Here is a 23,739-nt window from a genome sequence, read left to right on the forward strand (position 1 = left end):
ACATTTCCCCTCCTTTAAGCCGAGCTGGTATTACCCTTTATATCAGTGCTCCATTGCTCTTATCAACACTAATTCCTACCCTCTTAATCTCTGATCCCCAGAAAAATAAGACTGGATATCTTCTGAAGAAGGGGGAACACTGAAGAATTGCCAGTAGCCCTCCAAAGACAGAGGCTCTGCATCCAGTCCTCAAGACTTTTGGGTTTACAGCTGTGTTTCATACTGCATCTTTCCTTGCAAAGTACAGCAAACCAAGACTTAGCAGTTTCTTTACAAGGCGACACTGTTTTTTGGGATTTTTTTTTCTTTTTTTTTCTGATTGTGGGCTAGATCAAAGAATATTATCATCAAGCCATTGTTCCTCTCTGTGATGTAAATTAAGCAACAGAAAATGGCTCTAAATATACCAGGCTTAGTATCTTTGAGTGTGTTTTTTATGTTAACTTTAGCTATTGGAATTTGGGCTTCTTGGAAAAGCAAAAAAGAGCAGCAGAACAGAAATCCAACTGAAATGGCCATAGTTGGAGGCAGAAATATAACCGTTTTTATTGGATTGTTTACTGCAACAGGTAAGTTTTCTTAAAGGACTTGTAAAAATTCTTCTTAAAACACACGCCATTACATAGGTCTGGGGGATTTTTCTTTCAAAGCAGATGAACTCCTTTAATGTCAGGGCAGATTTTACGTAAGTGTGGCTTTAAAGGAGTATGGTTTCATGAATCATTTTGGGATGGATTCTTCCAAACCTCTTCACACTGAGCAGAACCTAATGTTTATGTAGATTCTTTTAAATTAAAGAGATTAATTTAAAAGTTTATTTAAGAGTTAAAGAGTTTAATTGAAGAGTGACTGAAGAATATGACACTTTTCATTAAGCAGGACTATGGTCTCAATCTTGAACCAGTTTCTGTTATCCAGCATAATAGAAGAATTTTACTCAGGGAACAATCCAGTTCTGTGTGGAATAAATTGGGACTCATGTCGAGCATGTGGCTTTCTTCTGAAAAGAAAATATTTCCCCACTGACTGCTGCCCTCTGCTTCCCTTTCCTCTCCTTGCTGCCTGGCATCATCCGAAATTTGCTTCCCTGACCCATTTTTTGTGAAGGCTTCTCCAAGTGGTATTTGCCTGTCTAAGGCATTTAAGCCCGTGTTGTAAGTCTGTGTTCTGACTGCAATGCATGCTTGCATTTTTTTTTCCTAATGTCTGTTTTCTTAGACTGTGTAAGTGATGCTCATGAAGGATGGTCTATTAGTCACAGCAGAATAACAAAGATAATTCTGTTTGCTCTAGCAAAAGTCTGCCACTGAGAAAAACAAAATTAAAATGAGTATATTCAAATTGTCTCTAAATGTTTAAACATTGAGCTGTTCCATGCACACATAGATCTTCCTTCCTGAACCTGGGAAATTATTTAAGGTGAGATTCTATTACTGTTACCTGTACCCAGCAGCACATCTCACTGTAGGAGGAAACTTTGTAAAGAAAATAGGAGTATAATTAAGTGTTTGTATGAGAAAGACGTTTACAAGATCTCAGAGTGTTCCACAAGACTAGTTGAGAATATGTATCGCAATTCTTACCTTTCCATCTTCCATGTTTACAGCCACGTGGGTTGGAGGAGCATATATCAACGGCACAGCTGAAATTGTCTATCTGCCTTCAAAAGGACTATTGTGGGTCCAAGCACCTGTGGGATTTGCCTTGTCCCTTGTTATTGGTAAATCATGTAATTAGGACACATAAGCTTTTAAAAATAATCATATGAGTATATTAAGATGTATAACTGTGTTTAGAGTACGTTTTAAAGGTGACTTTGTTTCTTCAGTCTCCCACAGATCCTGAATAAGCATTTATAATGCTGTCCTCTAAACTGAAAGATAGAAATTGGGGTAGTTTGGAGCTAGTGTAGAGTTTTGCCTGCTTGGAGAATTTATAGCACAAAAATCTTATTTGTGAACTTTAGAAACATGTCACTGTGCATATTGCTTTTTTGTCGTGGTCTCTAATTCACAGACTATTGAGAGTATTGGTATAATTTTAATTTTTTCTTCAAAATTTCTGTGTGATAAAATAATACTATCTTGATTTTTCCACTAAAATGCATTCTTCTGAGTAGTCTCATCTCAGGATGAATTTGTAGTTCATCCAGCTTATCCCACTTTACAGCTGGTCACTGTTTTGTTGAAACTAAGCTAAGTTTGCAGTGTCCTATACCTAAGTGGCCATTTCTAACTCCAAGAATTATTGGACTCATGCTGAGGTTCAGCTGTTTTGTCAAGACCAAAGTTTCTTCCAGTCCACACTGAGTTATGCCATAACTCTCTGGGGACACAGAATGATTAATGCAAGGAGACCTGTGCATACCTGGCACAGGAATTCCTAAAAGAACAATAACCTTTACTCTCAAGTCAGAGAAAACAGTCCAACTGACGTGAATATGAATCAGGCTTGGAAATACACTGCCAGCATTTCTTATGTGAGTAATTCTTACTAATGAAATTGAGGAGTGCAGGTCTGATCCTGCAATCTTTACTCAGGTCAGTAGTGCCCAGACAAGCAGTCCTGTTGGCTTCAGGGTTAGGCACAATATGTATTCTTTGGTTTTAATGAGACGACTGTACATCTGAAGCCTAATATTTAGATGAAGGTGGGTGGGACTCAGCTGAATGTGCAGATTAAAACAATATAGTTCTGGGAAGAGAAAATGAAAATGTAACCAGAAAAGGAGCGTATATCAACATGTTGCTTCACATGGTCAAGGACAAGTTTGGCTCTTTTTTAGCCAAATATGAGTCTTCAATGCTTCACTTTATTTATTGATACTTTCCACAGGAATCAAGTTCAGAAAACTTTGTGTCTCAGGTTGGTAGGTCACTGGAGATGGAGAAGAGTCTATATGTGGGTGCCCTCTGAGCTAAGTTCCTATTACAGTCACACAGGTATCTTACGCCATTTGGGATGCCCTTGGGAGTCCTACCTGGTCTTCAGTAGCCACTCTGGAAAGATGTAGGTCTGCCAAAATTCAAGGGTCCTATCTGTCAGCTGTAAGCAGATGTCCTTTATAACCTGAGACCTCTCAAATGGATGAAATCCCACATTTAGGCAAGTGAATTGAGGCCCCAGCGTCTCATCAGCTGCATCATTCTCTGGGGTCCATTATGTATGAATTCCACACTCACTATATAGGTCTGATACCCAAATACCATCATATTACTTTTTTCCCTCTAATATAAAACATGCAAATTTCTACTAAAAATGTCATCGCTTCTGACAGGTGGTTTCTTCTTTGTAAATCCAATGAGATCCAAGAATTATGTGACAGTGATGGATCCCCTTCAAGAAACTTATGGGAATGTGATGGGAAGCTTACTCTTCATTCCACCACTGCTAGGAGAGGTGTTCTGGTTTGCAGCTATCCTGGCATCCCTGGGTAAATACTTACTTTGCTGTTACATTTTTTAAAGGTCATGCAGTACAATTATCAGAGTATAATACACATTTGGGAATTGTGTTGGAAAGTTGTACTTTGTGTCTCCTTTTGTGAGAGAAATGCGAGCATTTTTAACTTCTGGAAACTATGTTTTTAGGTTTAAAACAAATGACAGCATTATATATTCATGACATTATAATACAGAAGTCTGGCAATATGAGAGAGCACCTTCCTCTTGCTGGGGGAGAGCAGATGTAGAAAGGCAAAGTGCCTGGCAAAGGTCATGCATCAAGGTAGCAGCAAGAGCAGAAAGGGAACATGGGCTCACCTGAGTTCCCACTCTGCCCACTCTGTGTACAAGATGCAATTCTCCTACAGTGTGGTGTGTCAGCAGAAAGGGAATAACATACCCTTAATTATTCTGTATTCTACGCGTTTGAAATCTGCCTTAAAACACTTGACTGCTGTCCTTTTCTGCAGGAGCAACAATGAGGGTTATCTTGGATATTGGAGGCTCTTTGGCTATCATCATCTCAGCATGTACTGTCATACTCTACACTCTACTGGGAGGCCTCTACTCTGTTGCGTACACAGATGTCATCCAGCTGGTTTTCATTACTCTCAGCCTGGCAAGTTCTGTGCATTTCTTTGTTACCAGTTCCCTAACTAAGGGAAAAAATCCTGTTCTTCTTTTCAGTATGTCTCAGACCAAAAATAACTCCACCAATACTGGCCCCTTCCCGACAGTTACTCTTCAGGACAATAGGTCTCCTGAAACATCTTACACTCCTCACACATTTCAGACAGTGTTCATACAAGCTATTGGCCTTGCTGGGTGAACACAGCTGCTCACAAGTAAGTTCTGCAGAACCCATCCAGAACAACGTTGGCTGGAAAGGAGAGGGATCTGTCCACTGAAGGCACCAATTGACCTGAATTACAGACTCACGTTCTTGATGATGTCACAAACCAGAAAAATGTCGATTTAAAGAAAGGCAGGAAAGGAAGACTCATAGTCTGGGTTTAATCTTATGTAACTTTATATTCTACATCCACCTTAATTTCAATATCTGAATAGATTTTCCAACAACAAGGACCCTGGAGAAATGGTTAACTATTTCTGTTTCTGTCTTAGTGGGTCTGTATCCCCTTTGCCCTGGTGAACTCTGCAACGGAAAGTATTTATTACACTGCAACTCATCAATCTTATCAAGACCCTTGGATGGGGAAGATAGAACAACAGTATCTTGGAAGGTGGCTGGATGACTTCTTCTACCTGGTATGGAGTATTTATTGGATAAGTGGTTGGGAGAAGGGATTGTGCAGGGACTTTCTGTCTGGAAAACTTGTGGGTTCTTCCAGCCAGGAGCCCTAAATTGCACAGTTGACAGGGGCAGGATGTTGTGTAAAACCTTCTCTCAGCCATTCTGCAGCACACTTAATGGACTGGGGAGATTCAGAGCTCAGCTGTGGGAAGAAAAGAAGCAGTAGGAACACTTCATCCTTTACCCACATGAAGGAATGCACCTCTTGATTAAGACCATCCAGGCAACTAGTTCCACTCCTGGAACCTAAATGAAGCATTTCCTACCTTTTGAGAGGATGGTCTTGGAGCCTCAATAGTGCATTTTGAACATAATTATGTAAAATTCCCTCTATTTGAAACGAAATCTTAAAATGACACAACTGCAGGTCATCAGCAAGCCTGGTGCCATTGGCTCCAATGCACAACTCAACTTTTGTGCTACCAATATAGCCAAGACTACAGGAGGTTGTTCTGGTTTTGCTAGACTGGCAATAGGGATACACAGAAGCTTGAGCTTGTTTGGTGAGGACAGAATCTTCAGATTTTTATCTGATTAAATTTATCTGTTAAGAAAGTGAAAATTATGATTTTATTTTTAATTTTAGATTATACTTTAGCTAAGTTTGGACAGATTTTTTACAGAAGTTGCCTTCCTGAAAATCTTCTCTTTTCTTTTCCTTCCTCTATGCCTGTTCCACTATGCCAAGCAACCTATTTTTCAGCTTTCTCAGTCTTTCAATCCATTAATCTGTTTTGATCAAAATTCCACATCCATTACAATGAAAAAAAAAGGAAAAAAAAACCCGCCCTTGACCATCAGAAATATCATCCTCAATAGTTAAAGCTGGGTAATGTTTATGCATTTGAAACGAGAGTTTTATAACAGTGAAGATTATTATTCATCTGAATGGATGGATGATGTCCTACAGCAGCCTGGTGGATACCACTGGTAACATCTGAATATTTCAGGTGCTTGGGAGCATCCCGTGGCAAACTTACTTCCAAAGAGTGCTCTCTGCTGCTTCGCCAGGACAGGCAAGGCTCATCTCCTACCTCTCTGCACTTGGGTGCTTTTTAATGGCCATTCCCTCTGTGCTTATTGGTGCAGTTGCAGCATCAACAGGTAAGACTAATTGTTCGTCTCTGAATAATGAACATATTTTTGTCCTGATTTAGAATTTCAAATTACCTAGTCCTGTGTACCTAAAAGCTTAGCCCTGGCCACCAAGCTAGGTGGCCTGTACCAAAAATGTGGAGGTCTCTAAGGTTCAGTGCACAACTACCTAAAGACATTTGAACAGCCCCAAGACCTGTTTAAAGCTCTTTCATTATGATGAAATGGCTTTTCATGGACCTTGTATTGAGGAAAGATGAAGGCAGATCCTGTAAAACCCTGTATAATTCTATTTTCCAAGAAATCTTATGCTTGCTTCTATTAATGCCTTCTGCAAGTAAGACCCAGCAATACTACTACAGATTGTTCATAACGTTCTGAAGAAAACCTGCTTGAAGAAATCAAGAAGTTCAGTCCCGAAAACTCAGTTTCCTCCCAGGGCTCAGTCCTGTGTTGGTTGAGTAAGGGTTAAAGATCAGCCAGATCACCAAACATTTAAAGAAATCAGTTGAACTCATTAATTCATCTGTCACTAGCAGCATCAGAGCAAAACTCCCTTCTCCTCACGAGCAGGGTCTAGAATGTTGACCCTTAACTGTCCCAGTTCTGGGAACAGACAAAGCACAGCTATTTCTATACATGCTGCTGGGGAACAGAAAACTCTTTCCTCTAGTGAGAGCTGCAGCATGCTAAGGGCAATCACAAGAGATCATAAGAGAATCCAAAACATTAATCCAAGTCCTAAACCACCAAGTGAGTCTGTCCTTAGCCCTGCTGTGCCTGGTGCCTGTGGAAAGGCAGCAGAAACGTCAGTGAAGGATTTGTTGTGATTTTAACTTGTTCTGTTCTGAAGACTGGAACCAGACAAGCTATGGTCTTCCAAGCCCACTCGAGAGAGGGGAATCAGCAATGATACTGCCACTTGTTTTACACTACCTCTGCCCAGCATACATCTCCGTCGCTGGTTTGGGAGCTATCGCTGCTGCCTCAATGTCTTCCGCAGATTCAGCTCTTCTCTCTGCCAGCTCCATGTTCGCTCACAACATCTACAGGAAAATCCTGAGGAAAAAGGTACTTGGTTACTGCATTCAGCAGTTTTTTTGTGTTAGGAAAGGTGCTTGGGTTTCAAAACAGTTTCAAATCCAGCCTGTGTGGTCTGTGATTAGAGGTGTCAGTCCTTCAGCTGTTAAACTGAGTTCTGGAGCCAGAGCTTCAAACATAGGTCAGGGGTGTTCATATCCTTGGTAGGGATAAAAATACTCACACTGGTGAGTTTTGCTCTTTATAAAATGACTGGTATAAAATTTGGACCAGGATATTAATGGAAACAGCATAAAACCATGACCCTTAAAATCATAGAGGGCAGGTGCATCTCCAGGGGTGCCTCCCTTGGCTGCTGGTGGCAAGCACTGCCTGAAAGCAGTGATGGCTTGGTGAGAACCAGCCCAGGGCAGGGCAGTGCTGGTCACCCTGCCAGTAAACGCTGTGTCTATAATGTTACAATCACTGTTTTACAGGCTACGGAGACAGAGGTCCTCTGGGCCATGAGGACCTCCACACTGGTGTTTGGGGCTGGGGCTGCCAGTTTGGCTTTTTACTCCAGCTCTGTCTATGACCTCTGGTTCCTCAGCGGCGAGCTGGTGTATGCCCTGCTCTTCCCCCAGCTCTGCTGTGCCCTCTTCGCTCCCAGCACCAACACCTATGGCTCAGCTGCTGGCTTCTTGGTTGGGCTCCTCCTGAGACTGCTGGCTGGGGAGCCTGCCCTGAGCATCCCCCCTGTCATCTGCTACCCAGCCTGCTCCCTGGTGAATGGGACCTACAGTCAGCTCTTTCCCTTTAAAACATTCACCGTGCTTCTCACCTTGGGGACCATCATTGCCGTTTCGTACCTGGCTGCTGTTTTGTTTCAGAGAAACCTCCTTCCCCGCAGGTGGGACGTCTGTAATATTATGGGGACAACCAGCACCCTCATCCCCCTGCAGCAGATGGAGAAACAGATCGGTTCGCCAACGGTTGCACCTGAAGAGAACTGTGATTAAATCTAGGGCCTCATTTGAAAGGTCACAGTACATTCAGCAATTAGAGTGTGGTACAAACAGCATCGCTCTTCCCTTTGCTTTCTCCAATAATGAGTTATTTAAAGTCCTCACAGTGTAATAAAGGCGCACTCTCTTCATCCGAGGAGAATGTGTGAGCTCGAGGTCTGCAGTGATTAAAGGCGCATGGTGATGGAGCACAATCTTGTGGTGGTGGCCACAGGGCACCTCGGGTCCCATCAGTGTTCATTTTGGGGTGTCCCTGATACCCCACCCAAAAGCAAGGCTACAAATCACGCTCCAACATTTTTGGCATTCTCAAGTCACATACTTTTCTTACCACAAAGGAGACAAATTAATGTTTAATAGATCAGGTATTCTTGATTAAAAAAAAAACAACAAAACAGGTGAGCAAACCTGTTTCCTTTACAAGAGCTAGAGTTTTAGCATAGTCATCCCCAGGGAGTGCATCGAACCAGATTACTGACTGCAGCGCAACCACCACAGCACTCCAGCAGTAATATCAGTTCTGCACCATGGTTTGTATGCTCCACAAAGCTTCCCTTGATACCACAAAAATTTGTGCATATGCCCCTCCCCTGCTACGGTCTCAGGCCACACAGCCAGTCTGCTGCCACGTGGCTGAGGAGAGGACATCCCTTCTCACATGACCTGGCAGGGTAGAAGCAGATGAGCAAGACGAAGCAAGAGCCCTTAATTACTGGATAAGAACATTTTACATAGCCACTGTTTACAAAAACTCAACCAGCTGGAAAAATGGAGGTGCCAGAGAGACTCTTGAATGAGTCTTCTCCAAAACACCTGGTTAAATCACTGGTGTGAAGGTGTTACCCAAGCACAGCACTGGCACATTTTGGGACACATACACAAACCGGTGTGTGAGATCTCAGAGGACTGTGAGGACGGAAAGGTGCTGGAAACTGATCCTGAACTTGTCTGCAGGGACACAAAATCCTGAGGGCAAGATCTCAAAAGGTTCAAGCCACTAGGTCTGTACAGAAAAGCACCTGATATCTTGTTTGCTTAAATTCTCAATGGCTCAGAAGAAAAGCAACCCAGCTAACTAGTGAGTTTGGCCTCTAGCCTAAAGTCTGATGGACCAAGACCGTCCCACTGTGGGACAGGTCATTAAGATGGGAGCTGAAACAACGATTCGGAAAGATCCTGCAGTGATGGCTCATGGATGGCTGTCAGTTTGTACTTCTCTCAGCAGCCATGCAGCGGCTCACCACCCACAACAGCCAGCAGGAACCGTGCACTGGGCAGCCTCTCACCACGAAACCTTTACAAAGTGGTTGTGGGAGCTGCTGTGCGTGGAAGCATCTGGCACTGTTAGAGGGAAGATATTTACTGACATATTCCAAATACCCCACAGCAGAGAAACCTTGACAGACAACTGAGCTGCCAAGGGTGAAAACAATATGCTGCTCAGTGAATTGCTTTCAGCAAGTGCTGAACACTCCACTGTGCGTGCACAAGGCTAGAAACTGCTGGTGCCACCATGCACGGCTGCAGCAAGCTCAGCGAGGAGCCAAGTGTCACTCTGAAGTGTACCAAGGCAAGTGCAGTGGCTCGGAAGGAGGACTGGCAGCCCTAAGCTCTCAATATGGCTTTGATGACTCTGCTTCCCATGGGGAGCACCTACCTCCTTTAAAATACCCATCCTCAACAAGGTGAAATCCTACTACTCATCAGAAAAATATCACACAACTTTATACTTTGCCCCAGCATTAGTGAACATCTGGGCACACTTAATTTCCCATGCACAGTGGTCCTGTTGATGCATTTTGTTAAACCAAGACCAGAAATTCTGTCCTGTATCTCTAGAGACTGTCATGAAATATTAATTATAACATGTATCTAGAAGAGGGAAAAAAAACCTGTTTGGAATTATAAGCATTACCATTAACTATGGCCCTAGGTGGTCACCCACTGAAGTCTTTCGCACCTCAGTGATTTGAGTGGGAGCATGTGAGGACGTGCTTAGCTAAGGGAGACACCAAAGCTATCATTACCGTAGCGCCAGAAGAACTGGGCTCTTGTTGTTAAATCACAGTTGCTGTATGCTGATTCAAGCATACTCCCCTGAAAGATTTAGAGATGACCTAGTCTGGGGACCTCAACGGCCCTCTGTGCAGAGCAGACCAAAGCTGACATACTGCACTTGCATAAGGGCACAGATAGGCTGCATGGCCCAAATGAGAGTGAAACTCTGATGTCCTCTTGTCAAGGTCATCATCCCACTCACTGACCATCCCACCCAGAGGTTCTAAAAGGCAAATGACTATACCTGGAGATAAATTTTCTCTACATCGCTCTTCCCAACTTTTGCTTCTGTTCCCCTGCAGAGTCACAAAGTTTGACATTAAAGCCCTTCCGCGCTCATGCACTTGGCCTGGCAGGCAATAGATCCACAGCTTCCTGATCCAGCATCAGAGGACAGCGCTCTAGGGTAGGACCTTGCTGAAGAGCGTCACCACCACCGTCATGTCACCACTTAGCGTCACCACAGAGAACTCGCAGTGACTTCAAATAGGCAAGTCTTGATGCTGCAAGGGATGTCTAGCATATTCAGCAGAGACACTTTGCCCTTACAAAGCTTCTCTGAATTTCATACCACTAGAACACGCTCTGCTTCGCGTGGAGAGATGAAAATGGCAAAGACACAATTACTGTAACTCTCCTGAATGTTTACCATTTTCCATTCTTATATGACTCCCTCCTCAGAACATCCCCCAGCAAGCTTAAAAAGAAAACATACATCAAGGTCAGACAAAGTTTTGAACGCAATTAGCTGCAAGTAAAATAAATATAAAAGCAATTCTAGCCTATACTTAATGACAAAATGCCTAGTTGTTCCAGTCCAGCACACCCAAAGTCCTTGAGGTGTTGCCAGCATGGGGGATAATGACCCAGCTCCCATGAAATCATTCCTCTCACACGTTACCACCTCCAGTTCAGTATTCCTTTCTTTTCATTGTCCCCTCTTTATAAAAAATTCACTGGGCACTGGAGGGTCCCAGGTTGCCTCTCCACTTGTGGGTTTACCTCCTTTATCCCTTAGTTGTGTTTGTGTCAATGACTCGGTACAGTTCCAGTTTTCATTAACTTCTTAGCCTAGACAGCTGCTACCTGTTTCTGTCATTTCTGAGGTTAATAATCATAGAATCATAGAAACATAGAATCATAGAATGGTTAGGGTTGGAAGGGACCTCAAAGATCATCTAGTTCCAACTCCCCTGCAATGGGCAGGGAAATTCTCCGCTACACCAGGTTGCCCAAAGCCTCATCCAACCTGGCCTTGAACACCTCCAGGGATGGGGCATCTACAACTTCTCTGGGCAACCTGTTCCAGTACCTCACCACCCTCAATGTAAAAACTTTCTTCCTTAGATCTAATCAAAATCTCCCCTCTTTCAGTTTAAATCCATTGCCCCTTGTCCTATCACTACACACGCTTGTAAAAAGTCCCTCTCCAGCTTTCCTGTAGGCCCCCTTTAGGTACTGGAAAGCTGCTATAAGATCACCCCAGAGCCTTCTCTTCTCCAGGCTGAACAGCCCCAACTCTCTCAGCCTGTCTTCATATCAAAGGTGCTTCAGCCTTCGAATCATCTTCGTGGCCCTCCTCTGGACTCGTTCCAGTAGCTCCATGTCCTTCTTGTGTTGGGGACTCCAGAGCTGAACGCAGTATTCCAGGTGGGGTCTCACGAGAGCTGAGTAGAGGGGCAGAATCACCTCCCTTGACCTGCTGGCCACGCTCCTTTTGATACAGCCCAGGATATGGTTGGCTTTCTGGGCTGCCAGTGCACATTGCCAGCTCATGTTGAGCTTCTCATCCACCAGCCCTCCCAAGTCCTTTTCCTCAGGGCTGCTCTCAATCCATTCTCCACTCACCCTGTACTTGTGCATGGGATTGCCCCGACCCACGTGCAGGACCTTGCACTTGGCCTTGTTGAACTTCATTAGGTTCTCACAGGCCCATCTCTCCAGCCTGTCAAGGTCCCTCTGGATGGCATCCCTTCCCTCCAGCATGTCCACAACACCACACAACTTGGTGTCATCTGCAAACTTGCTGAGGGCGTACTCAATCCCACTGTCCATGTCTCCAACAAAGATGTTAAATAGCACTGGTCCCAGCACCGACCCCTGAGGAACACCACTCGTCACTGGCCTCCACGTGGACATTGAACCATTAACCACAACTCTTTGAGTGCGACCATCCAGCCAATTCCTTATCCACTGAGTGGTCCATTCATCAAAACCACGTCTTTCCAGTGTAGAGATAAGGATGTCGTGTGGGACAGTATCAAATGCTTTGGATAAGTCCAGGTAGACAATGCCAGTTGCTCTTCCCCTATCCATCAATGCTGTAACCTTATCATAGAAGGCCACCAAATTAGTCAGGCAGGATTTGCCCTTAGTGAAGCCATGTTGGCTGTCACCAATCACCTCCTTATTTTCTATGTGCCTTAGCATAGTCGCCAGGAGGATCTGCTCCATGATCTTGCCAGGCACAGAGGTGAGACTGACTGGCCTGTAGTTCCCTGGGTCTTCTTTTTTCCCCTTTTTAAAGATGGGGGCTATGTTTCCCCTTTTCCAGTCAGTGGGAACTTCACTAGATTGCCACGACTTCTGAAATATGATGGATAGCGGCTTAGCAACTTCATCTGCCAGTTCCCTCAGGACCCGTGGATGCACCTCATCAGGTCCCATGGACTTGTGCACCTTCAGGTTCTTTAGATGGTCTCGAATCTGATCTTCTCCTACAGTGGGCGGTTCTTCATTCTCCCAGTCCCTGCCTTTGCCTTCCGTGACTTGGGCCATGCTGCTAGAGCTCGTGCTAGTGAAGACTGAGGCAAAGAAGTCCTTGAGAACCTCAGCCTTCTCCATATCCTGGGTGGCCAGGTCCCCCGTTGCTTTCCGGAGAGGGTCTACATTTTCCCTAGATCTCTTTTTATCACTGACATATCTATAGAAGCCTTTCTTGTTGCCCTTGATGTCCCTGGCCAGATTTAACTCTATCAGGGCTTTGGCTTTCCTAACCTGATCTCTGGTTACTCGGACAGTATCTCTGTATTCTTCCCAGGCTACCTGTCCTTGCTTCCACCCCCTATAGGCTTTCTTTTTGTGCCTGAGCTGGTCCAGAAGCTTCTTATTCATCCATGCAGGCCTCCTGGTGTTCCTACCTGACTTTCTCTTTGTTGGGATGCACCGCTCCTGAGCTTGGAGGAGGTGATCCTTGAATATTAACCAGCTTTCTTGTGCCCCTCTTCCCTCCAGGGCCTCGTCCCATTGTACTCTAGCAAGGAGATCCCTGAAGAGGCCAAAGTCTGCTCTCCTGAAATCCAGGGTAGTGAGCCTGCTATGCACCCTCCTTGCTTCTCTAAGTAACTTGAATTCTACCATTTCATGATCGCTGCAGCCAAGGCTGTCCTTGAGCGTCACGTTCCCCACCAGCCCTCCGCCGTTAGTGAGAACAAGGTCCAGCGTAGCACCTCTCCTCATTGGTTCCTCTACCACTTGGAGAAGGAAGTTCTCATCCATGAATTCCAGGAACCTCCTGGATTGCCTGTGCCTTGCTGTTTTGTCCTTCCAACACATATCAGGGTGGTTGAAGTCCCCCATGAGGACCAGGGCTTGTGAACATGAGGCAGCTCCTATCTGTCTGTAGAGAGCCTCATCCACCCAGTCCTCCTGGTCAGGTGGTCTGTAGCAGACCCCTACTACTACGTCCCCTGTCCCTACTCTGCCTTTAATCCTAACCCATAAGCTCTCAGTCGGGACCTCATTCGTCCCCAGGTGCAGCTCCATAATACTCTGTCATGTCTAATTTAAAAAAGAAAAAAAAAAAAAAAAGACCTGCAATTTGGGAAGCTTTTGGTTTGCAGTGAGTTCTCAGCATCTCATCAGGTCCTCACCAGGCATCTTTGGACATCTGGCTTACATAGATCAGAAAAATAGGAACATAACACTTCTGAAGGGAAATCTGCATCTTTTCCCCTTTTCACTTACGCTCATTCTTAGGATTTCCTAAATGTGTCCTCACTGGAATGACAGCTGGAGTCCAGGAAGAAAGCAAAGAAGCACTGTCAGGGAGATACTTCCACATGAGCTATGGAGCTGCGTGAGGCCAGGATGACCCTCTCATTGTTTCCAAGCAAATGCCGTGCTCTCTGGCTTTGCCCTACATGCCATGCAGCAACCTTCTCTTGCAGTTCTCAGACTTTTCTACAACCTCTGCTGGAGAATACATCAGCTCAGCTAGCAGAGATTTTTGGTCTTCTAATAACTTTTCCTGCTCTAGACGACCACTGACTTTTGTGCTTCCATAACAAGGCAAGAATTGAAAGGCATTAATCCCCCATAGCTGGACATTCATAAATCCAGAAAAAAAAAAAGCAAGCTTGCTTTGCTGATCCTTAAAACTTCAAGGCAATCCATCATCCCCACGGATGGGAATGCTGCTGCAAAAAAGCATGGCTTTCTCTGCCACCCCAGGTAGGGGCCATGTTCATCTTTATGACTGAAATTTGAGCTGTCTGGAATAATCAAAAGAAGGAGAATAATGTGAACTGGAGTAAGGTTTCCATTCTCAGACACAAAAGCACGAACATCCCAAATGAAGTCTAGCTAAAGTTTTCCTTAAGTCTGCTGGGAAATCATAGAATCATAGAATGGCATAGGCTGGAAGGGACCTTAGAGATCATCTAATCCAACCTCCCTGTCATGGGCAGAGACGCCTCTCAACTAGATCAGGCTGCTCAAGGCTCTGTCCAACTTGGCCTTGAACACCTCCAGGGAGGGGGCATCCACAACTTCTCTGGGCAATTTATTCCAAAGTCTTATCACCCTCGTACTGAAGAATTTCTTCTTAAGATCTAATCTAAATCTGTTCTCTTTCAACTTAAACCCATTTCCCCTTGTCCTATCAGTGGACGCTTTTGTAAAAAGTCCTTCTCCAGCCTTCCTGTAAGTTCCCTTCAGGTATTGGAAGGCATCTATTAGGTCTTCTCTTTTCAAGGCTGAACAATCCCAGCTCCCGCAACCTGTCCTCGTAGCAGAGGTGCTCCAGCCCCTGGATCATCTTTGTGGCCCTCCTCTGAACACGCTCCAACAAATCTATGTCTCTCTTATGGAGGGGACACCAGAACTGGATGCAGTATTTGAGGTGAGGTCTCACAAGAGCAGAGTAAAGGGGGAGAATCACCTCTCTCGACCTGCTGACCACGCTTCTCTTGATACATCCCAGAATGTGGTTGGCCTTCTGGGCCGCATGAGCGCACTGCCGGCTCATGTTGAGCTTCTCATCTATAAACACCCCCAAATCCTTCTCTTCAGGGCTACTCTCAACCCACTCTGTGCCTAGTTTGTTTCTGTGCCTAGGACTGGCCCGACCCAGGTAATGTCTTTCTTCAAAGTTGAACAACCTCAAGAACAGTGTTTTGTTTCAGTTCTTTGGCCAAATGATCTTTGGCTGTTTTGTAGGGTTTTTTAAAGTCTTTTGGTAAATCTCCGGAAGTAATATAGGATGTTCCTTGGCAGAGGTTCCATTTTGCTCCTCTCCTCCTCAGTTTCCCTCCACCAGCTACCTTTTCTGATCCTGGAGGTATTGTTGCATAAGTTGGACTTTGCAAATCTACCTTAAGCACTTGGCTAACTCATGCTTTACCTTCCCAGTCCCTTGAAGAGGGACAGCATTTTAACTGACTGCAAGAAGGATTTTGAGATCTTCTTTTCACAGCTGGAGGGCAGTTTTCCTGGTCAGTTTAATTCACAACATTGGACCAGTGGAGGTTGTTTATCTTTACTTTAGCAAGGTTTTTGACACTGCTTCTAACAAAATCCTCACGGTTAAACTGATGAAGTACAGGTTAGATAAGCAGACAGTGAGGTGGACTGAAAAGTGGCTGAACTGGCAGGCTCAGAGGGCTGCAATCCACAGCATAAGGTCCAGCTGGAAGTCAATCACTAGTGGGGTACCCTAGGGTTTGATGTTGGGGCCTCTACTGTTTAGCATCGTCTTTAGTGGCCTCAGCCTTGGGGCACAGTGCACGCTCAGTGAGTTTGCAGATAACACAAAACAAGGAGGAGTGGCTGATACGGTAGATGGGTGTGCTGCCACCTGCAGCAATCTCAACAGGCTGGAGAAATAGGCTGACAGGAACCTCACGAAGTTCAGCAAAGTGCATCTGGGGAGGAACAACCCCAGGCACCAGAACAGGCTGGGGGCTGAGTCAGCGTGTTCCTGTGAGAAAAAACACCAACAGCCTTCTGGGCTGCATCAGGCAAAGCATTGCCAGCAGGTCAAGGGAGGTGACCCTTCCCCTTTGCTTAGCCCTAGTGAGAGAGAGTCCAGAGAAAGACTTTGAAGATGATTAAGGGTGACATACAAAAAGCTGAGAGAGCTGGAACTGTTCAGCTTGGAGAAGAGAGGGCTCAGATGGGTCTTATCAAGGTATACTAATACTTGAAGGAAGGGGAAAAAAAAAAAAAAGACAAAGCCAGACTCTTCTCAGTGGTGCAAAGTGAGAGGACAAGAGGCAATGGGCACAAACTGAAACACATGATAATCCATGAGAAAAGTCTTTTTCACTGTAAGTGTGGTCAGGCACTGGAACAGGTCACCCAGATAGGTTGCACGGTCTCCAACCCCTGGAGACATTCAAAGCTAACTGGACACAGGTCTGAGCAACCTACTTTCACTGAAACTGTGCTGAGCAGGAGGTTGGACTAAACAATTTCCAGAGGTGTCTTCCCACTTCAGCCATTGGGACCCTGGAAGAATGCAATGACAGTCTTGTGGCACGATCTAGAGGCTAAACGTTTTCAGCAGCAGCATCCCTTTAGTGGGCTGGGCATCCCTTTAGTGGGCTGGGCTGGGCTGGGGTTCCTTTCAGATATGTTCTTGCCTTAGTCATTGGTGATAACAAGCAGTTGAATCCTAGAAACTTTACATTTTAAAGTTATCATAAACATATGCCTTTTTTTATTACTGTACAGTGGTCTGGACCTAAAATCATCCACAATAACAGAGGTCGAGCTTAGCTGGCTGCACGCAATTGTTTACGAAAATTAACAAAAGCTGGGACAAAAAGGCCAGAAAGGTCTGGATCATTTATGTGAACATGAGTGTGATAAGAACTCTCCAAGGCTCCTGGCGCCATTGGGGTTTATGCACGACAATGAGCAGAAAGATTCTAAAAATGGGAAAAAGAGTTTCAGGATTAAAAGAGTGGCTGGACTGGATTTTGGTCAGCTACCTCAAGGAGACGAAGAACTTCTTGGATACTGCTTATGCTGGGTCACTCCATGGGGCAGGGAGAGGACCCAGTGGACTCAAAGGTTATGTCTACATAACTAAATGTGTCTGCATGAGGGTCCAGCAGTCCTGGGCCTCCATGCCAAGTTGTAGAGTGAATGCAACCAGACTGTGTGGGTGCAAATCCTGCTGGAATAGAAGTGAAAGACTGCAGAATTTGGAGGAGCCAAATCTAGTCCAATCTCAGTCCCCTGGAGTGAGCTGGAGTCAGCTGTCTCCAGAACATCACCGGAGTTTTGATTTCAAAGAAAACAGTGGGTTCACACTGAAAAACACACAGGGAATGCGCTAACATTCACGGAAAGTGGGCAGTCAGTGGCCCAGGACCTGGGGCTGAACCAAGAGGATGAAATATTTGCAGCAGACAGACTTAAAGTAGCAAATGCCAGCAACTGGGCAGCACTCTACTGTCACCTGGCCTGACAGGATCCACTGAGATACCCTCAGGCTTCCAATATCTTGGTGTTCCTTGACGTTTTTAGACTTCATCTCCTGTGGAGCATCTGAGACGGTATCAGACAGAAATTTGATTAAGAAACAAGAACAATACAAAATCAATGCCATGTACATTAGGCGGATTAACAACTGGCTAACTGACGGATCTCAAAATGTAACTACAAGTAGGAAATTGTCATTCAGGATCTGAATCTCTAGTGAGGTTGATTCCTGGCATTATGCTATCGAACTGCTCTTATCAGCTACTGGGTAAGCAATGAGGAGCAGTCCACAATATGGGCTCAGCTGATCAAACAAGATGCACTTCAGTATGGGCTAACGGATTATCTAACGCGGATGTCTACAGACAGATCAGGTGAGTCGCAGTCTAAAACAACTGTTGGCTGTGTTGTCCTGAAAGGAAGCCCCGAGTGATGCTATGCTGTAATGCTGAAATTCAGATGTGATGAGTCATACCTAGAGCATATTCCTGCTACTTAGATAATGTCACTTTTCTAGGAGAGGCAGGGCTTATGATAATATCCAGTATCTGGAAGTTAAAACTGGACACACTGAGACTACAAATGAGGCTCACTAAGACTACAAACGAGGCTCAGCCTTTTAAATGTAAGGCCCATCAAATGTTAGAATGGTTTGCCAAGGACTGAGGTGGATTCTTCATCACAGAAAATGCTACAGTAAAACTGGAAGCTTTTCTGATAGTTACTCTCTCTTTTAAGGAGGAATTCATCCAGGGGAGACCTCAGGTAGGTGATGTTCAGCCCAGAGTCCAGACTGGCAAACCTCAGAGATGTCTTCTGTTCGTTCTCCCAACCCTGTCAGAGATGGGCAATCAGGTACCATTCAGGTAACCACTACCACTTTTAGCTTAATGCTGACAAATGCTCAGAGACCTGTTTGTTACCCTTGAGCTCCAATAATGGGATTTGGATCTCTAAATCTAACCTGGGTCCTACATCAGCAGACTCTCTGTATACTGGACCCCAGGTTGTCTGTGCAAAGACAAGGGAAGAGAGCGTCATTATTAAAGAAGAAGAAAGCAAAATTTAAAAATGAAGCATATTTACAACTCCAGAATTCTTGCTATGCAACTGCAAGCTGTGACATTTGCATTATATTGCAGCAAGGGCATAACAGAGTTTTCTTTAATACAAACATGGGATTTATTTTCTCCCACAGTTCAGCTATGCTCGTAATTCAGGAATAACAGACCTTGACATAATCACAGGATTGGAGAGAAATTCTACACTATGGGACTAAAGCAAACTGAAAAACTTCCAACATTTCCACAATTTCTACAGTTTTGGTGAACTGTGCAACATTGTGTTGCACATCACGTAACACACCTCTGGCCAGGGCTTAGATCACAGCGTGATGAGCACAGTCAGAGGATTAACATGCAACAGAACTGAACAGCTTGAAACAATGCTTAGCAAAGATTAATTCCCCTGCACATCCCTTCATCATACAAGTTTTCAAGCCTAGCTAGGATAATTGATTGCAAAGATTAACTATCCAATTGGTGATTATGATATTAGAAGGAATTAGGAAGCAACAGGTAGGGAACCCTGCCAGTTTGAAAGTATTTATTGATACGTGCAAGGAAACAAGAGGGAAGAGCAGAAGAGCCACAGGAAGCAGGAGCCACGGGAAACAGGATTGAGGAGCACAGCACAGGACAGTCATATGGCGCTTGAAGTGAGAGTGTTCTCTCCTATGGGGAAATATCCCCTCCTGGAGGATGCTTAAAGTGACAATAAGATACTGAACAATGGCCAGAAGCTCAGCAACTAGTAACATCCACCTTCACCCAAACCTGCCTGTGAGATCAGAAAAAGGACTGTGTTGCATAAATTTACCCCATTGTACCATATCATCATTAATTAAAGGAGAACTGTGCTGTAGGAGTGGAAAGTTTATGGGTGATTAAAGGGGACTTTCAAGATATGCTTTCCCAAGTAGTATTCTTCTCAGCTAGATATCACACACACTGGACCTTGAATATCAGGAACTATGCAGTTGCCATGATTTCACTGGGTAGTGAAATAGAGATAAAGGAAAAGAGCCCATTTAGGTACTGAAAAGGCTTTTCTTCTTTTTTTAATTTCTTGGCCTCACTACTCAGTTACTAGTCATAAGTGTAAGAAGCACTTTATGGACAGGGAGTTGCACACTGGACATAAAATAGAGACATTTGGTTTCTAGAAATAAGTTATTTTATGCACCACTGGTATGCAGCTTCTCCTTGGATGGATGTGGCTGGTTAGAGACAGGCTTTCATGCCACTGCTTTGGACACAAGGAGAAAGGATATGTAAAGTAATCGGGTCTGTAGCAAAAACGTAGCCAGGTTGTATTAACTGTGCCTCTCTGAGGTGCTCAGGCAACTGAGAATAACACACTACTCTGAAAATGAAGTCTTTAATGTCTATAAGCACTGGTAGCCACCTGTATAGCAAAGCTTAAATGAAAAGATGGCCTTCAACTGCACTGCAGTCACTGAAGGGCATGCAGATGTAGTGTCCTGACATAATTCACAGGACACAGGAAAGCTGGAGAGGGACTTTTTGCAAGGATGTGTAGTGATAGGACAAGGGGCAATGGCTTCAAACTGAAAGAGGGGAGATTTAGATTAGATATAAGGAGGAAATCCTTCACTCTGAGGGTGGTGAGGCACTGGAACAGGTTGCCCAGAGAAGCTGTGGATGCTCCATCTCCATAAGTGTTCAACGCCAGGCTGGATGAGGCTTCAAGCAACCTGATCTAGCGGAAGGTGTCCCTGCCCATGGCAGGGGGTTGAAACTAGATGATCTTTAAGGTCCCTTCCAACCCAAACCGTTGATTCTATGCTGTTTTGTAGCCCCTTCTTGGAAACTCAAAATGAAACCCACAGGGTGGTAAGACCACAGCTGGGGAAGAATGTAGAAAGGGCAAGAGGCTACAGCTTGCAATATGGATCATAGGTTTGGCCACATTAGACCCTGCTTTTAACTTTGCAGTGGAGATAATGTCTGTCAGATTGGCAGAGTACTGATAAAACCAGCAGCAAAACTTAAAAAGGGCTTATTGGATATAAAACCTGGCATTTGTAGCTGTACTTCCATTGTGGAGTCCAACATCATCATACGCTGGCCCTGTTGCTATGAAGGATCAGATTCTAGGTCTTATACATTTTTGTAAAGCAAGCACCAGGTCCAAGAGCCCTTATCGAAACACTGTGTGCACCGGGGCTATAAAACTCCCAAGGGGGAAAGGGTGCTTACCTTCAACAGGTGAATGCGACCCTAAATCTCACTCAGGCTCTAAATTCCTGCTGGCAGATCCAATATTGGAGAAGCCTCAGTGTGCTCTGCCAAAGATGAACACCACCTTACCCAGTTCTCCTCTGGGACTTTTCAACTTCCCATACTTTGCTAGTGTGCAGGTGCACAAGAAGCTGGGAGGGAACATGGCTGAAACTCCTTGTTGCTAGCCAGGCTAGGAGCAAGGGGAGGAGTTCATTGCAATGTTAAATCTGATGGTCTGATCCAAAGGGACCAAGGGAATGGACTGTCATGAAAATACCTTTCAACTGTTGTAACCCAGGATTTGAGTACAGGAATTCCTATAGCAGGAATCACCTGAACCAATGGAGGACAAGCCTTACAAGAAGCAGTGCAAGTGCAGCAGTGGCCCGATCTGAGCTGGCTTTGGTGCCCAGTAACTCCACGCAACACACCACCTCTCCTGTCCTGAGTGACCACCATAACAGATGGAGTCCAAAATCATGGACTAAATGAACGCAATGGACATTTTGTGAACATTTTACAGGGGTGGTCCACAGACTAAGGGAATGATATCTGTGTATTGTATCAAAGGATGAGAAGCGGGGTGGTGGTTAATGAGGATGTATTGGACAGTGTGGGACCTGAGCATGACGAAATGTTATGGAATAAGGGGTGGAGAATGTGCTGCTTTTGGCTGGCGTAGAGTTCATTTCCTTCATAGTAGCCGATATTCAGTATTTGTGCTGGAAACAGTGTTGATAACACAGGGATGTTGTCGTTACTGCTGAGCAGTGCTTACACAGAGTCAGGGCCTTTCCCGCTTCTCACACACCACCAGCGAGGAGACTGGGGGTGCACAAGAGGTTGGGAGGGGACACGGCTGGGATAGGTGACCCCAACTGACCAAAGAGATATTCCATACCATATGACGTCATGCTCAGCATATAAAGCTGGAGGAAGAAGAAAGAAAGGGGGCAAGTTCAGAGTGATGGTGTTTGTCTTCCCAAGGAACTGTTACGTGTGATGGAGCCTTGCTATCCTGGAGATGGCTGAACATCTGCCTGCCCATGGGAAGTGGTGAATCAATTCCTTGGTTTGCTTTGCTTGTGTGAGCGGCTTTTGCTTTCCCTATTAAACTGTCTTTACTTCAACCCACAAATCTTCTCACTTTTAGTCTTCTGATTCTCTCCCCCATCCCACTGGCAGGGAATGGGCAAGCAGCTGCGTGGGGCTTAGTTGCCAACTGGGGTTAAACCACGACACCCCACACGACTTGCAGAGTAATGCAAATCCCTGGTGACAATCCTAATTTGCACGGGAGGCTTCTTGGGAAGCTGGAAGCAACAGGACCAGAAGGAGAGGTAGGATAGAGGCTGCCCTCACCACTCCCCAAGCTGTGCTCTTGTAGGTGAGAGAATGCACAAGCCATTCTTTGGTCCGTGAATTTTTATTTGGATTGTATCACTCTAACTATCCCTCTGGTGGGAATGTCAGGCAAGGATCTTGTCACTGGGTAAAACTGGAGGGTCTCCTGTTCTTCAAATCAAGTTTTGAGAAAATACTAAAGCGCTAAGACAATTTAAGATTCCTTTTCCTCAGACACTGCAGCCCTGGCATGGCCTGTGAGATGTGCCTTATGGGGCAGTGTTGAGTCCACCCAATCACTATTCTTCACAACATGTTTTAGGGACAAATGTCACCGAACTCTCCATCCAGATGCCCAAATTGCAGAGGTTTTAAATGTTTACTCTCCAGAACCACCCAAGTGCTTCCCTAGGTAACACAAACCAGTGCTTCTCTTTCAGAGCATGCCTTTCCTCACACTCTAAATGTGGCTCTTCCAGTATCACCAGAAGTGTCCTCACCAGGAGATGCAGGCTTCCACCACACACCATCACCTGCCACTTCCAGTCAGATATACACCTCCCCAAGTGGCCAGTAGCCTTTGGACCCTGGCAAGGCACTCACAGGCCGTCTCGAGTCACCACGCGCTGGGTGCCTCTGTTAAGGTTCTTGGGAGGTGTTCTGCTGTCAGTGGTGGTGCTGCATGACCTCTTCCACCAGCCACCTACCTACACTGCACTCCTGCAAATTAGAGGCAAAAAATAAATTTAGTTTCCATCTCTGATATGTTTGGAGCAGTTCCTAAGACCTTCCCACACACAGGCTGAGGTGGAGAGCGGGGCCAAGGCTATAATTGACATTGTGACGTCTGTGATGCACCAGGAGGAAACCACCCTTGGTGCATGTGCAAGGGTCTGAGCTGTGATTGCCGAATTACCCGTACTTGTTTCCAGAGAGACACCATAATTACACCACCATTGCTCAATATCACGGTCATTATTTGGAAGGCAACATGCCTGACATGCTCCAGCAGTCATTCCACAGGGCCGGACGGGCTTGACTCGATTTGCTTCAGTGTTGCGCATTCCCAGCTGCCTTGCAGGCACCATGTGCACACATGGGAGCCAACATGGACAGCGAGGCTGCCCGCAGCAAGGAGTATCAAGTCTGGTTTTCTGGAGATCCTGCGGGCAGCCTCTGCTCAGCCGTTCTGCAAACCCAGAGTGAGCCTGAATCAGTGGTAGAAAAAGAGGGTTCTTGTTTAGGCAGCTCAGACCACATGAGGACACGGCTGTGCTGACAGGGCAGGCTGAAGCAAATCCTTTGCACCAAATTTACACCAAATGAAGTGAAGAGGTGCTTAGGTGATGCATATAAAAAAAGCTGTTGAGAGTAAAGTGTAGATATTTAATGGTCCATTTCATCTAGATCAGCTTAATCATGCT

General features: G+C 45.1%; 1 protein-coding gene across 1 annotated transcript; it reads left to right on the top strand.

Annotated features, from left to right (window-relative positions):
• The first annotated feature begins 391 nt into the window (after nt 1-391).
• Nucleotides 392-7,892, top strand: LOC104377142 (high affinity choline transporter 1). Its single transcript, XM_086616343.1, has 8 exons — nt 392-569; nt 1,607-1,720; nt 3,278-3,433; nt 3,914-4,062; nt 4,569-4,712; nt 5,709-5,862; nt 6,707-6,924; nt 7,371-7,892. The coding sequence occupies exons 1-8, from the start codon at nt 392-394 to the stop codon at nt 7,890-7,892; spliced, it is 1,635 nt and encodes a 544-aa protein (XP_086472469.1).
• The last annotated feature ends 15,847 nt before the right edge of the window (nt 7,893-23,739 follow it).

The sequence above is a fragment of the Tauraco erythrolophus genome, chromosome 1 (assembly GCF_009769465.1).
Source record: "Tauraco erythrolophus isolate bTauEry1 chromosome 1, bTauEry1.pri, whole genome shotgun sequence".
Lineage (NCBI taxonomy): Eukaryota > Metazoa > Chordata > Aves > Musophagiformes > Musophagidae > Tauraco > Tauraco erythrolophus.

Bases quoted from the DNA above. Each gene is read 5' to 3' on its own strand.
- LOC104377142 (XM_086616343.1), top strand. From the start codon at position 392: ATGGCTCTAAATATACCAGGCTTAGTATCTTTGAGTGTGTTTTTTATG. The intron at 1,721-3,277 runs GTAAATCATGTA...CGCTTCTGACAG, and splicing joins TGCCTTGTCCCTTGTTATTG to GTGGTTTCTTCTTTGTAAAT. The intron at 3,434-3,913 runs GTAAATACTTAC...CCTTTTCTGCAG, and splicing joins AGCTATCCTGGCATCCCTGG to GAGCAACAATGAGGGTTATC.